Raw genomic sequence first — 14,804 nt, forward strand, 5'->3', positions numbered from 1 at the left:
TCCACCCACATATAGGTATATAGGCCTTTTACCCATAATCGTGACTTGCTAACTATGCAATGTGACATACAGTACCTTGCTTAATGTTCAGAAAACAAAAACAATAAAAATGTAATTGGAAAGCTAAGAATATCCTGTCTAAGTAGTGAAAGCTAACTGAGGGTGGTCTCCCCGTCTCCCAAGGTCCCTGTCCAATCCTGGTTTGACGACATGAATGACACCGAGCTCCTTGACTTGCTGCCTTTCTTCGAGGGACTCAGCAAAGAGGAAGACGTTTACGGGGTCCTGCAGGACCTGAGAGGCAGGTAGCAGGACGCAGCACAGCGCCGCCCGCGCTCTCCACCTCCTCCCATCGGTCCACCTCTAGCCCCCCACCCCCCCACACCCCACACCCTTCTCCACAACCACGTCTCAGACTCAGGCACAACCTCCCACATGCGCCCCTCTTGTCTCTGCCCCAAGGGGGGACGCCCTGGAGTCTCACTGTGGACAAAACCTGTCATGTGACCCCGCTCTCCTCTCCCGGTGACCGGCTGCCTTCTGAGTGCCGTCAGAAAAAAGAAATATCCCAGGAGCACTGTGTTTGACGAAAACCAACGCCAGAGAGTGTGCAGAGAGTCGATAAGGTCGGGGGACAGAATGCTAAGAGGAATGAACTCTGGTCTTTATTTTCAAAACCAACAAAGTTTTACTATTCGGTGAAGTGCTTATTTTAAAAACCAAAAAAAAAACACAACAACGTTTTGTCTGAAATTTTGTGGAACCACACAAAAGTCTGGAAAAGATTTAGTCCGCGTATTGTTGCTATGCAGGCAGTTTCTGGTAGTAGGAAGGACTGTGATTCTCTTTTCTTACTGAGAAGTGCCTTGTGTGAATGTTGTTTATATGGGGAGATGTTTTGTACATGGCATATTTCCAGAGTACAGTCTTTTCACGCAAAATATGCTTTCAAGTGGACACAGAAGTAATCTTGATAAACACATTTTTGGATTATCAAATGCTGAGTTAACGTCTCCGTAGTATTCTCTCTTTCTTTCTCCCAGTATGCTTGTGCCATTATATAAATGTTTCTTTGTGCTTTCATTATACGTAGAAATAATTTGTTTTTAGGCAAAGGAGTACGTTTGCAATTGTGAACCTTGCGTTTAATAATTTGATCTGACAGCTCGGATAAATTGTGCCATTTATCTTCTCTCTTCCCTCCCCTCTCCCTTATCTCTTTTTATTATTTGCCAAATAAGAAAATTATTTTTTATCATATCTTTAACAGTGTTTCAGCTATCACTGTTAAACCATTAGTAGTAAGTATAGCATTATAGGTTTCCATTTTTTGACAGATAGTTGTCAAATACTTTTGTATGTTTTAATGTTTTTGTTTGTAATGTTGTGCTTATCATATGGATTAGCTGTTAGCCCAACATGTGTTTTGTTTTTTTGGGACACACTTGTCCATAATTGTACACAGACGCAAGATATCCCTTTTTGTTGTTTCTAATGGTGTGGGATCTTACAGATAAAGGATCTAGTGCCATATTTGTTTGTTTCATGAGGTTAGTGTCTTTAAGGAATATAGGATTAGCGGACAGAGCAGGGGTCAGTGTTAAATTCACACCATCCTCTCCAGATTTACAAACGGCGATGGACGATGCGATGTTTACCTTCCCGGACTCTTTTTATCTGCTCTTCACCTCAGTGCCTACGTTTGAGAGGAGCCACGCGAACCGAATGCTGCAACATTAGCTACCATGGCAATAACCTTTTTCGGGGGGGGTTGGGGGTGGGGTAGTGGACTTTCCATACTAAGTGTTTGGTTTGGTCGTTGAGGAGGCTGGCCCTGTAGAGGTTTGGTTTACACTAAAGGCTGCTTTGGTTATCAAAATGACTTCAGTGATCATTATTGAAACATACATTTCAGAATCATTGATTCGCAAGCTGGACAAACGCATATAACATTGTCTAAACAATGTTAATGGCATAGTTTGTTGGTAAAGAAAGTATTTTAAATAGTGTTTAAAAGGACGCCTTTTTGAACCTACAGATGGGTGCTGAGTATTAGGGGCCAGCTCCGAACGGAAAACTACAGGGGCACTGCGTACGTACTGTGAGGAACGTCATCACGGCACTGATGCCTTACTGCCCACAGAGGCACACAAGCAATGTTTCTCCATCGATTCCAACGTAACATCCACACGTTTAACATCGTCTCTTTGGTACGGAGTGTAAAATCCACTGGCCGATATATGTGTTGACCGTATATGGCTAGGTGAATTAGCATTATGAAACAAGAAGTCAGTCAATGAAGATAAAAGGCTCTGGTGCCAACACGGGACGCACCGTTGCTTTATTGTTTGGTTTCTATGTTCATGGTGCATTAAAACGACCTACACTACTTCACAATTTCCAACATTTTTTCAAGTTGAAAAGGCTGCTGCTCTTACAAGCGTATTGAAATATATTCCTTTCGCAAAAGCATTTGTGACGGTGGTGAGCTCATGATGGTGGTTTCAGTGCAATGTCCTTTTTCTAAGAAGCGTTCGGTGGACTCTTCTCAACCTCTCAATGATGACTTTTCTCTGAAAATGTTGTTTGTATCATTGTGATATTTTTCTACTTACCTTTTCGTCAGTATTTGGTTTGAGAATTTGCATATTACCCATTGTATCTGGCTTTTTCCCCCCTCCTTTCAGATCCGTCATGTCCCTGTCTTGCCTTCGGTGAGAAATCTCAGTCGTGTGTGTGTGTGTGTGTGTGTGTGTGTGTGTGTGTGTGTGTGTGTGTGTGTGTGTGTGTGTGTGTGTGTGTGTGTGTGTGTGTGTGTGTGTGTGTGTGTGTGTGTGTGTGTTCTTCTTTGTTCACCTCACTCAATATCACACATTCATAATTAAGTATTGATTTAAACACCAAAGTTCTACAACACTTGAGTTCAAGTCACTGTGGGGTGTTTTTATTTGTTGGTGAGGTTATACATTTATTTTTCCTTTCAAAAAAACAAACAAACTCGCCTGTTCTTGTTGCTTTACTTGGAGTGTTTGCAGCGTGTTGTCATCCTGAGCATCAGTTTTTTCTTCATTTCCATAATAAAAGGCTTCATTGAAACAATTATCATGTCAAACTTTTTATTAACTTGTAAGATATGGTAGATTAATGAAAGCCAAAGAGAAATTGTTTGAAATTAGTCTGGATTCACATTTTTCCCTGTCTGTTAAAGCTGTTTTTTAATTGTATTAACCTGTCCATTATTTCTTCGATTAATCAATTAATTGTTTTGTTATAACAAATTATCTCCTGAGATGACCCAAAAATCCACCTCAAAAAGTATTTTATCTATAAAAGAAGATGGATATTGCAACAGTAAGTCAAAGTTGTGTCACTCATTATTGTGTGATTTGTTGAAAAATTCCCCCAAAAATCCCGGTTTTCTAATGTTTTTTTGTGAACACTATTTGAAATGGACAAGTTTATGAGCAGCTAGCCTAAGCTAAGCTAACCAGGCCTTGATGAAACACTCCAGCACGTGCACTTAGCTCGGCGTCAGCCAATCTGCTTGCTACTCCCTCACTAAGAGTGGGACCCAGGTACCCCTCAAAATCACGCCTGTTTGCTTTCCTGGCTCCTAAATGGTGGAATGAGCTCCCCATTGACATCAGGACAGCAGAAACTCTGCATATCTTCCATGGCAAACTGAAAACGTATCGTTTTTAATTTTACCTTGGCAATTCAATTCCTGTAGAAAAAAAGCACTTCAAAGAGTTAGCTTAGGCCTTGTAACGAATTGACCAGCAAATACAATGGTATGACTTGTCTGAAGTGACTATATCTTCACTTTCCTTGTTGTTCGGAGTTTGAATCACTATGTTTTTTTGTAACTAAGTTGATTTGGATAACAGTGTCAGCGAAATGTAATGTAAGCTAACTGCAAATATTTGATTCAGGAACTGCTGAATTAATCGTGAGGTACTGAAACATTCACACCTGTATCAGGCTTCATAGCAAGAGCTAGAGACAGTCACTAAAAGCAACACGTTTCCATTGTTTTTATCAAATATGACTAATTGCTGTATTAAATACATACATTAAAATAAAAACAAAAACATTAGAGAAAAGACTTTCATGCCACTCAACTCTTAAGCTAACACACAAACTAACCAGACATCCTATAGTATTATTTCTGGACTGGCGCTGTGTTTACCGAAGGTGTGTGCATCCAAAGTTCACTAGGTTAATGGTTTCATTCTAAGGAAAGGCTTAAGAGGCTCAGCTACCAACAGCTATCTTTCTTTTATTGTTTGCATATAATAAAGTGGTCCAAAAAGGCACCTGGTTTGCCCCTACATGTAACCTTTGTTAGTGAAGGAGAATTGGAGAATAGAAGTTATTGACCACTATACAGTCGTACTACTCCGTATGGTACCACTAGATGAGATGTGGAGTTTATTCAAGCGTACCAGATAAGAGAAACTGTTTTGGTTAAGGGCTGGAAAACAAAAACCCACTGAGGCACATTTAAGTTTAAAACTTTTATCTTCATCTTGATTTACAAAAAGAAGAAGTTGTGATGATGTCACGTGTAAAATAATCACTTTCTATAACTATAATTACTGATAGATACGAAGCACATCGTTTTTTAACATTGGCTAATGTTTCGCCAGAATTCATAAATGTAATAAAAATATTTAAATAGACAAAACATTAACTGACCCAAAATGAGGGACACAAGCCATCTTTTAAAAATAAGAAATCAATGGCACCCCAAACTGAACTTGTTAAAACACTAGTGCAGCTAATACAAAACAAAAATTGGTAAAACAGTTTGTAATGTACGGAAGAGGATCAGGGCCATAAAATGTTGAGATCTTACCAAAAGTTCATTTTGGCTTGGTTCTAAGAAAGTCTAAATTCAGAGAAAAAAACCTGAATTCAGAGATTAAAGTAAGAATTTGGAGAAAAGTAATTACAAAGAAAAAATAGTCAGAATTTGAAGATTTAAGTCAGAATTCGGACTTTTGGTCAGATCTCCCAAACATGTTTCACATGTGTCCCTTATCCTCTTCATTAGTAATTGGACCTTACCAATACAATGGCTGATTGCAGACGAAGTTTGCTGTGCCTTGTTTTGTAGACTGATTTGCTGTTTAGAGTAGCTGATAAAACCACTGGAATTAAGCCAATAAATTAAGCATAAACCAAAACTAATGAGCATAAAAATACATTTTAAAACAGCAGGACTGGGCTGTGAGATGCAGGTCTTTGGTGGTGACATTCTCAGTTGGCATCGGTGACCATGATGTGTACAAAGAGTCCAGCTGAGGGGAGGAGGTCTCCATTCTTATTGAGCAGCGGCACATGTCTGTATCCTGCGTCGGAGCACAAAGTTGGGACAGTCAGTAATCACAAAATATGAAGAGCTCTTTGTCGCAGAGCTTCAATTGACTTCTCTATGCTCGGCCGGAGTTGGGATGGTTCCCGTCTCTGTTCATTAATGAAGTGTGGAAACCAACGACAATCAGTGTTTTGATTGAACTCACCCATTTTTAAGCTGTTGAATGGGAGTGTGTACTGCCCCACAAACTCATTAGAAGTTGCGGAGTCGTGGTCTTCCACGGTGAAGCGTACCAGTGCCAAGTCAGGCACGTGCACTTGAAACTCAATGTTCTCATTCCATTCAGGGTTAAAACCTGAGACAGTAAAAAGAAAGTGACACGTTATAATTACTGATGCATTCCTTGGATTATTGGTCATCTTTCCACATGCCTCTTCCTCTGCTTTAAAGGCTCTCCTCGTTCCCACAATGCATTTGTAAACAGCCTACAGGGGGCGTGAATACATTACATTAGCTGTTAGTTTAACATAATAAGGACGTGTGAAGCTGCCTGCACTTCGTTCAAGTATCTCCAACTACACAGGAAGCAACAACTGATTCCAAATCTTCTGTTTGTTGTGGCTGCATTGCGTTTTGGTCTATTGAGGCCAGTAGTTGTAGAGACGCCATGTTTCAAAGGATGCTGAAGTCACAACAAATACTTATTTTTTTACCCTTCACAAAATTAACATTATTGTAACTGTGTTAAAAATAAAAAGGTTGCATTGGCTCAGTACATGCAAAGTAAGCCTGTTATGACTATGATGTCATTAACCGGAAACAGATTATTAAAAAATTAAGGTTTCTTGTTATTGCATTCATTTTTACTTATGTTAGACTGCCTTGTATTACAGGTGTGTGCCCTTTCTGTGCATTCAGTTGAAAAAATAAAAAATACAAATATATATATGGATCTAATATTTCCTTAGATAAAACACATTTAAACATCTATGTGACCTCATCCAACGACACACCCTCACCCGTCGCCTCTGGTCTGCAGACACTAACCTCCTGCAGCCCATCCACCTAGCTTTGAGCACCAGGAAAAGCACTATATAGTAACATGTATTAGTTTTATTATTTCCACGAGATTCGCCCCCCCCAAAAAATGCGCTTAAAAATAACATGTGTATTGTGTTTTAAAGGGAACGTACCATTATTATCGACAGCACTGGTCTTTGTCTCTGAATTATCATCCGGCACTCCGTACACCTCCACCCTCACCAGCGGGTCAACGATGGAGGATTTCTTCTGGCTCACTTTGGGGAGCTGCTGGCCTGAAATAACCTGAAGACAGTTTGCCCAGAAAATGAAATCATGTCTTCGCCACAGCAGGATTTTTAAAGGATGGGACAGTGAATGGTTTTATGTCTGTTTTGTAACAGCTCACCATGATGTGGAGCATCTTGTGCTGCAGCCATTCTCCTTGGGTCAGTGTGACAGGGTCAAACTCTGAGGATGGGTCCTTCATGTAGGCAGGTTTCAGGACGTAGCCGCTCTTTCCGTTAATCAGGAATCTGCCCTGGTTTACGTCCATGGCTGTGCAGGTGGTCTGGAAGTTAAGAGCCACTGAAAAGGAGGGTAGGTACAATGATGAAATCAGAAATAAGCGACTACTTCCCATTGGTTAATTGTCAGAGTGGACTGTACATGTGAGAGTTTTTAATTCCCTATCCTGTTTCTGTATAACGTACCGATTTGGCAGCCGGCGTTCCACAGAGGTACAGGGTTGTAGTTGGAGGAGTTGGTCCTGGAGCCAGCTGGATATATGCGGCTCAGCTTCTCCACGTTGTGATGGATGTAGGCATTAGCTGCAGAGGCAACATGGAGGCAGAGTTTGTTACTGATCTTAAAATGACTTACTTTTTCCTTTATTACACTATGTGTGCTATATTCTAAAAGAGGTGCCATTATAACTATTATCACCAAATGAGGACAACTGGTGTCATCTAATGTGGAAATTGTTTTAAGCTTTCACAACTTCTCAGTCGCTTTGAATTAAAAGAGCTCTAAAAAAGTATTGTAAATACCTTTTTTTGTAGTCATGTAGGATTTTAAATACATAATGGTTACCAAGTCATCCCTATTTCAGAACTTAAACCTACAATATGTATTTATCTGCCACTAGGGTGCACACATTTTAAGATAATAACAACTGGTGGATTTTGGTGCCGTCCTCCTGAAGTCCTGGCTAGGATTTCATCAGCGTTCATTATTCAGGAGGTGTGTACCTGGGGCCAAATTATCCTCAGAGGTCTGCTCCTCTCCAAAAAAACAAACCAGGTGATTAAAACGGGTAAGAACACTAACTAAAGCAGTTTCACGGTTTGGCTTCTGATTCTAACACTTGCTTAGCTTGTCTCTCTGAAAATGTAAGAACCAGATGTCAGATGACTAAAATCATACGGTATGTTGAAAAGTACAGTTAAAAACAACTCAAATCTAAATAGAAAATGTAGAGCTATCACAAAATATTTGTGTTTTAAAACTGAATAAAAAATCAATTCAGCACAGCTTCTGGCAGACCATGCTCGCGTTTTTAATACACCCAAATAAAAACGTATCATTGCCTTGTTTAAAATAATAGAGTTTCTTAAGTTTAAAAGTAATCAGAAACTTAGAGCTAACCTTAGTACCCAGCTCGCCTGGGTCTAGTCATTTTTGGTCATTTTAATGTTGCATATTATATATGCACACTAAACCACGTCAGCCTTAATTCTCTCTTACCCGACTCTCCTGCCAGCTCCAAGGCCTTCTTCTCCTTGAAGGACGACATCTCGTAGAAGCTCAGGTTTTGCCTGGCGTCCTCAAAGCCGTGGAAGTGGACGCTCTTACAGTAGACCACCATGTCGGACAGAGCCTTCGCCAGTTTCAGCTTCTTTTTCTCCTATGCATTCAATGCGAGTACAAAAGTCTTGTGAACATGTATTAACAGAGATAATTTAATTACTCTCCTGATGTCACTCCCCCCACCTTCTTTTTCTCTTGCTCCTCATCTTCGTCGTCCGACTCTTCCTCCTCCGTCATGTCCTCTTCGTCATCTTCAGTGTTATCAGGAGCAAAAGTGGCCTCCAGTTTGTTTAACCTCTTCCCTTTGATCAAGAACTTCCCCTTCAGCTCCTAGAGGTATAATGAAGCAAGTAAGTAGCAGGAATAAGAACGTATAAAATTAGAAAATAGAATAAGAGAAAACCAAAGTAAAATTATCCAATAGATATGATACAAACCTGTAGAGAAGGAAAGCCTTTGGGCATGCCGTCCCCCAGGGGTGAGGTGACGAGGGCACTGCCAAGGATGGAGCTCATGTGGTGGGCCATGACTTCTTGCTGCTCCACGCTGCAGTGATTCTCCAAGGAGAGGATAACCGGGTAATCTGACGTCTGAGAAAACAAAGAGAACTCAGAACAAGACAAACGTTTTGCTAATGGATTTTAGTGGAAAGTAAACACACCTTAAAGGCATACTCCTTAATGGCTTTGATGGCGTCTTTGAAGAGGATCTTAGAGGTGAGTGTGTAGCCGTGGTAGATCTCTGGTTCACCATCCGACCCGTCCCAGCAGTCCAGCTCCACACAGCGGCAGCCCTTCAGCAGAGCCCTGAGAGAGGCACAGCCAACATCAGGGAGTTAAGAAAGGCTCTTTAAGGCTGCCTCAGAGTAATCGTTGATAAACCCTTAAAGAGTCCCTATTATGCTTTAGGGAGTTTCCCTTTCCTGTAGTGTTATGTAGGGTGTTTGTGCATGTAAATGGTCTGCAGCATAATAATTACATGGAGGACAGATTTTTACCTGATATAAGCTTCTGTGCTGCTGGGACCTTGAAGCTGATCCTCCATGAGGTAGGTGTTGTGCGAGGAGGAGATGAAGTAGTGGTTGAGGGGCTGATTCATGTCCTGGTACACCCCTCTGTGATCGGGATTGAGAACCAAAGCCTCCGGATGGTGCAGGTACATGAGGAAGCCATCTTTGGACAGCAGCTTCTTCTCTTTGGCTAAAAGGACACAGGGACACATTTATCCAGTAAAAAGTATAAAAAAGCATCTGACATGTTGTAAAATCTATACAACATGTCAACAACCATATATTACATAATTAGAAGCACCAACAACACTGAATACACTGTGTAGACTGTCACTGGATATTGCTTTAGGTTTATCTTGTATGTTGATATTGATAAGCCTGTCTAACTTGTTAGCTGGCTTCCCTGCAGGGTATTTGACTTTGTTAATGTTGATCTATCATCAGTGACATGATATTACCAGTCGCTGTGAAACTCACACGTTATCTGGTTGTCTTCCAGAAGATGCTATAGCTTCTTGCGCTAACATTTATAAGATAAGATAAGTTATGTTAGGACTGTTGATCTGACTTTGCAAAGAGCTAAGTCAGAGATATAGTTGCTTTAAATTTAATTAATTTCTGAGGATGTACAACACGTACTGGAGGCAGGATACAATTCAACCACAGGTGCATTTAAATATAGGTTTATCTCTAGCCTTAAACTAGCATTTTCTTCCCCAGTCCAGTCGTTGTGGTAAGCTAAAAGTATTTGCCTCCTGAGCCTAGCTAAATATTTAGCATTCATGGAAAGTGGTATCTACCCTCTCATCTAAGTCTTTGCGAGAAAGCAAATGAGCGTGCTTCTCCACCTGCTGCTTGCTATGAATGCACCAGAGATAGCCTTTTGGGTAATTTTTCATTGAGCTGTGAAGCACAAGCTTTCAATGGGCTAATGTTTGCATTTTAAAACAACAAAGGAGCCCTATTTTTTAGTTTCTGGACATGAGATTGAAGCCTTAAAGCTTATACAGTATCATGTTTTGGATTCATAGTGAAAGATAATCGAAGGATTGTTAAATACCAAAAACCCAATTCTAATTTGCACATTTATTTTTATTCTCACTTAATGTAGTACTTGAAAGGCTTGGCTTAGTTGAAGCTAATGCATTAGCACTTACAATTGTTTGGCTGATTGAAAGCTAATGTACTTGTGGGATCCTTGCTTTTTTAAACTTTGTTTCTTCGTGGTTTAATGCACTCATTGTAGGTCAGCTTGTCTAAAAGCGTCTGCTAAATGAAATAAAATGTAATGTAATAAAAATGCAAGAAAACATATGACCTTCCCAGGTAGTGGGATATAAATACAAGCTAAAATACAGATTATCACAGCCTAGCAGGATATCACTGCCTAATCATAAAGCAGGAAGTCCAGCAGAAATGTGATGCTGAATGACTTCCTCCAAAACATTATAAAATAACCACCTGAAACATAAAAAGCTTAATTCACATAGGGAACTGACCAGTTTCGTCTGGCTCATGCTTCTGGATTATGTTATGTGCATCAGCCAGTGTGATGTCCTCCCTTTGTTCTTTCTTCAGGAAGTCCACCAGGTTCTGAGGACTCATAAAGCCTGACGTTTTAGCATACTCCCCATAGATCACGTCTATTTCCTCCCGATGGGTCAACAGGTCATAGAAATGTTTGATCTCCTCTTCGGCCAGGTATCCAGAATTGGATTTGTCGCATTTCTGTAACATTGATGCAGTAAAAAGGGATCTTATTAGTAAAACAATGGGAAGACATTAACATGAATAGTTTTTAAGTCTTTTTTCCACGGTTATAACGTTATCTTGGGGTTAAATCATAAACATCTTTGGTTTTAAGATTATGTTCAGGGTATTTATGACACTCATACATGGTCCTCAGCCAAGACTAGACAAGAGAACATGAGCATGAACATCTACCAAGTGAGCTACCTGGTTTAATTTAAAATATCTGAAGGTATCACCTCGAAAAGCATCTCAGCGTAGTCATCATCCACCTCGATGTTAATCAGATGCATGAAGTTTTTGAGCTCTGACAGACTCAGCTTATCATCTTTGTTCTTATCAGATTTCCTCAGGCAGTTGAAGATCCAACTGAAAAGTTTTTCATGTAAGGAAACAACAGCATCTTTCGGTCTGCATTTGATTCCTAAACCACAGAGAAACGTCCACATTCAAACCCCCACTATCATGATAAGGATACTGCTCTGTCTTCTTCTGGGGGCTGAGGTTGTTTATGCCAGACAGTATTTTCTGCAGGCTGTTGACCCACTGCCTGGCCTCGTCCTCGGAGCTGGCGATGAGGTCCAGGTTCTTGCGGCGGCCCTTGAACATGATGGAGAAGCATCGGCTCTCCACCTGCTCCTCCGTGTTCTTCCTCAGGCCGTCTGACTGACGTCCCATTCGCACCGCTGAGATTTCATCAACCTTAACTGAAGACAAGCAGAACATCTTTGTCAATTTATTTTAAGCTGTTCAAATGTTAGAAACCTGACAAACAAACCTAATGAATAGAAACAAATTCCAGGATATAATTTAGAAAATACATATTCTGCAATATGATTTATACAATATGATTTAGTAATTTGAAAAGGGAAGTACTTTTAATTTCTTCATGTACCAGGGGCCAGCCTTTTTGGTAAACATCAACCTGATGTTTGCAGTTTACTGACGTCACATGACAAGTTTCTTGGACCTCAATTTTAACAGCTGCTTTACCTAAAATGCTAAGGTGTTGGATTTTCCTTTAAGGGTTGCATGTGATAACACGCTGCCATTGAAAGAAGACATTTTCTTACCACCTTTATCAAACTTAGACTTGATTCAAAAAGGCTCATGGATATGATCCAAGGTATATATCCGGAGCTATTGCAATCACTCCTCCACACACACTATAAAAAAATCGGTATCTTGATAAACACACCCACAAAACATATCCCTCCTATCATGAGCAATACAGTTGTGTCTGATAATACAATGGACTCTTAGACAGACTCTTTTATAGCTTTGTAATCTCTCCTTCACTTTTATAATACATGAAGGAAAAATCTCATCTGAGAAAAGATGGTCATACTTGTATAAGCACAGGAGACACAAAATGTATAAGTTAACAAGAGTTTGAGACATGTGTCCACCACAACACCACACAGATGTGTGCTAGTTTTATGTGTGTGTCTTACACACATGCAGGTGGGAAGCTTGGACTGCAGCAGCACTCACAGGTCTTGCTTGTCTTGAAGGTTCTCTTTGATTCGCGCCACATGGTCTTGCAGTCCTCCATGAGTCTGAAGTAGCGGGTCTTTTTCCAGGACGAGGAGCGGACCTTGAGGAGGTCTCCCCCCTTCAGGAGGAACTGGAGGTCCCTATCATTCTCCATACCTGTTTAACAGGGGAGCAGAGATTACAGTCCAGAAGATTAAACACTTTATTTCTACAAAATTACTCAACTGAAACCCATTTACTCAATCAACTTGACTCAAACCTTAAACCGCTCTATTATCTTCTTGTTTACCTGCAATCATCTTATCAGAAAAAACTGCATGTGAATGTCTAAAACCACAAGCAACAAATGTGGCTGATTAAAAGCTCTTTAGCATGCTAAATTGTACAGCCTTACACATAAAACAACCTGAGATATGTGACAACAAAGCATGTAGTTTGACCCTGGATGGGTCACATCTGCTACCATAACATTGTTAAAATAACCGCAGTGCAGCATACCTAATAGCTTTAGGTTAATTTGTATCTCCTCCTGGTTTCTGGCATAGCGGAGTAATTCCTCAGATCTGCTGAGTTTGGGTCGGCTTTGCAGGCAGCTCATGTTGCCCTGAGGTGCTGATACACACTACTGGACTGTGTTTCCACAGGGACAGACCAGTGTGTGGAAGGGCGTGTACCAGCCCCTTTCAAAGTTCACTCTATCTCTGTCAGCTGAGCCAGGCAGCGGCCATGTGTAATGTTACAAACCGCGGCAAGAGGAGGGGGTTTAAAACCTCCATTTGGCTTGTGTTAAATGTTGGTATACTCAAATAATATTATAGTTTTGGTTGTGTGTTTGGGAACCTACTGTAATAGATATAAAAGCTACCAAATACTTTACATTATTTATTATTATTATTATAATAATATAATACTACATTTTGGTTTACTTAAGGCAAGCCAGTTAGAAAAAGTAATTCAGTAGTTATTGTAGACTTCATAAAATATATATAATAAAATCATATACTATTCAATAATACAAACAATACCACTCAACTAGGTCTTTTTCTTTAAACTGTCTACTTGTTCAAAGTTCTTACGCAAACCACAAAAAATACCCCACTAAAAAGAAATATATTTATATTTAAAGAAAAGATTCTCTGGGCTGGTCATAGTGGTTCAATTATAGAACTACAGTGAGTACAAACATAATAACTTTGCTTTTGTGTCCCAAAATAGTTTGAAGTGTCATAAATGTTAGTTAACTACAGAAAAATGTAGCTATGCATAGATTAACTGATGTTAGTTTCGTCAGAAACAAATACAACAGATATTTAAGATGTGTGAATCCATCTAATTTATAACGTCAAAACTATATATTCAAACAATGGTTTTAATAAGCTTCTGTGTGATATAAAGTTACAAATGGCTTTTAGTGTTAAATATTGTAGCTAATTGCGTAGCCTAAACTCTCGGGCTCCATCCAGCGGTGACATAGCAGTACTGTGGTAAGTGTTGTGATTTAGCCAGACGTACTCAATTTAAAAAACGTGGCAATAAACGGGCCAATGTCTACAAACACAGTATATTCTGAAGAGAGAAATGTGATCCGTCTCGATAACAGTGTTTGCAGTAGGGGTTTGTTTGTCTTCACTGTGAGAAACACTTCTGTTTGCAGCAAGGTGAAACTTGACTGCCACACCTTTTGGCACAGTAAAAAACAATCTTAAGCATCTGCATGTGTCATTACTTCAACCCGTTTCCATCAAAGTGTTGATGCAAACATTTAAAATGTAAGAAAAATGATAACACATTTACTTGACTTACAACCCATTCTGAACGAACTTTCAATTTGCAATATTAGTTTAAAAAAAATGTCCTACCGTTGTTTTTATTTTCGATCCCGTTCGTTTCCATGCTTTATTGTATCTGTTTTTACGCAGTTAGGTTTTGGTTTTCCTCCTATTACTTGATCATCTAAAGTTGCTCCCTCTTTCCATGTGCGCAATGAGGAAAGAACACTTTGAGTTCGTGCTTGTTAACTCGAGTGTTAGGACACCCAGAGGTGGCGACACAGGTACTTTTCTCCCTGGCTGTGGATAATGTCAGCACTCCTGCAAGCTCCAACACCGGTTTGACAAGCCAGTCCTACTGATGTCACAACAGATTAGGTTACACCTTAACATTGACTAGCAGTTAAAGCATGCCACATTATTGGTGTTTCTAAGCACCTTCTGGCAACTTTAAGGAAGTCTTATTATAATGTTGCAAGTCAAACACTGAGGGATCATTGCCTCATCCTAGTGAAACTTTAGATGTATAAAAAGAGAGGGGAAGTTCACCTGAGAGTGAGACACAGCCATAAAATCAGGTTATGTAATAAATACTCATATTGTTTGGAATTGTCCAAGCACTTCATGCTGT

The 14,804-nt window shown here is 39.9% G+C and overlaps 2 protein-coding genes across 5 annotated transcripts in view; one reads left to right on the top strand and one right to left on the bottom strand.

The window, feature by feature from the left end:
* LOC134865599 (CTD small phosphatase-like protein) overlaps positions 1-3,102 on the top strand; it is an 18,540-nt gene extending 15,438 nt beyond the window's left edge. The window contains exon 7 of the mRNA XM_063885227.1: positions 184-3,102. Coding sequence (XP_063741297.1) covers positions 184-309 — 126 coding nt within the window. The 3' untranslated portion in view covers positions 310-3,102. The remainder of the gene's footprint in view (positions 1-183) is intronic.
* On the bottom strand, positions 2,918-14,511 carry LOC134865598 (1-phosphatidylinositol 4,5-bisphosphate phosphodiesterase delta-1-like). 4 transcript variants are annotated; one of them, XM_063885226.1, is made up of 15 exons: positions 14,264-14,511; positions 12,402-12,560; positions 11,386-11,614; positions 11,147-11,276; positions 10,658-10,886; positions 9,147-9,348; positions 8,811-8,955; positions 8,587-8,739; positions 8,333-8,479; positions 8,087-8,246; positions 7,054-7,170; positions 6,750-6,928; positions 6,514-6,646; positions 5,526-5,675; positions 2,918-5,354 (listed from the first exon to the last, which is right to left on the bottom strand). In XM_063885226.1, exons 1-15 carry the CDS (start codon positions 14,295-14,297, stop codon positions 5,263-5,265), a joined length of 2,259 nt encoding a protein of 752 aa, XP_063741296.1. In that variant the 5' UTR covers positions 14,298-14,511; the 3' UTR covers positions 2,918-5,262. The 4 variants fall into 4 exon arrangements, with proteins under 4 accessions (XP_063741296.1, XP_063741295.1, XP_063741292.1 ...); XM_063885225.1 differs by having other exon boundaries at positions 12,366-12,560; XM_063885222.1 differs by lacking the exon at positions 14,264-14,511 and adding an exon at positions 12,903-13,060 and having other exon boundaries at positions 12,366-12,560.
* Between the last annotated feature and the right edge of the window lie 293 nt (positions 14,512-14,804).

The sequence above is a fragment of the Eleginops maclovinus genome, chromosome 6 (assembly GCF_036324505.1).
Source record: "Eleginops maclovinus isolate JMC-PN-2008 ecotype Puerto Natales chromosome 6, JC_Emac_rtc_rv5, whole genome shotgun sequence".
Taxonomy (NCBI): Eukaryota; Metazoa; Chordata; class Actinopteri; order Perciformes; family Eleginopidae; genus Eleginops; species Eleginops maclovinus.

What these genes read in the sequence shown, in the direction of transcription:
- LOC134865598 (XM_063885222.1), bottom strand. Translation starts at nt 13,002, where the DNA reads ATGAGCTGCCTGCAAAGCCGACCCAAACTCAGCAGATCTGAGGAATTA. An exon ending in AGGAGCAAGAGAAAAAGAAG is followed by an intron (nt 8,247 to 8,332) that starts GTGGGGGGAGTG and finishes TTGAATGCATAG; the next exon opens with GAGAAAAAGAAGCTGAAACT. An exon ending in CAGTGCTGTCGATAATAATG is followed by an intron (nt 5,676 to 6,513) that starts GTACGTTCCCTT and finishes TTACTGTCTCAG; the next exon opens with GTTTTAACCCTGAATGGAAT.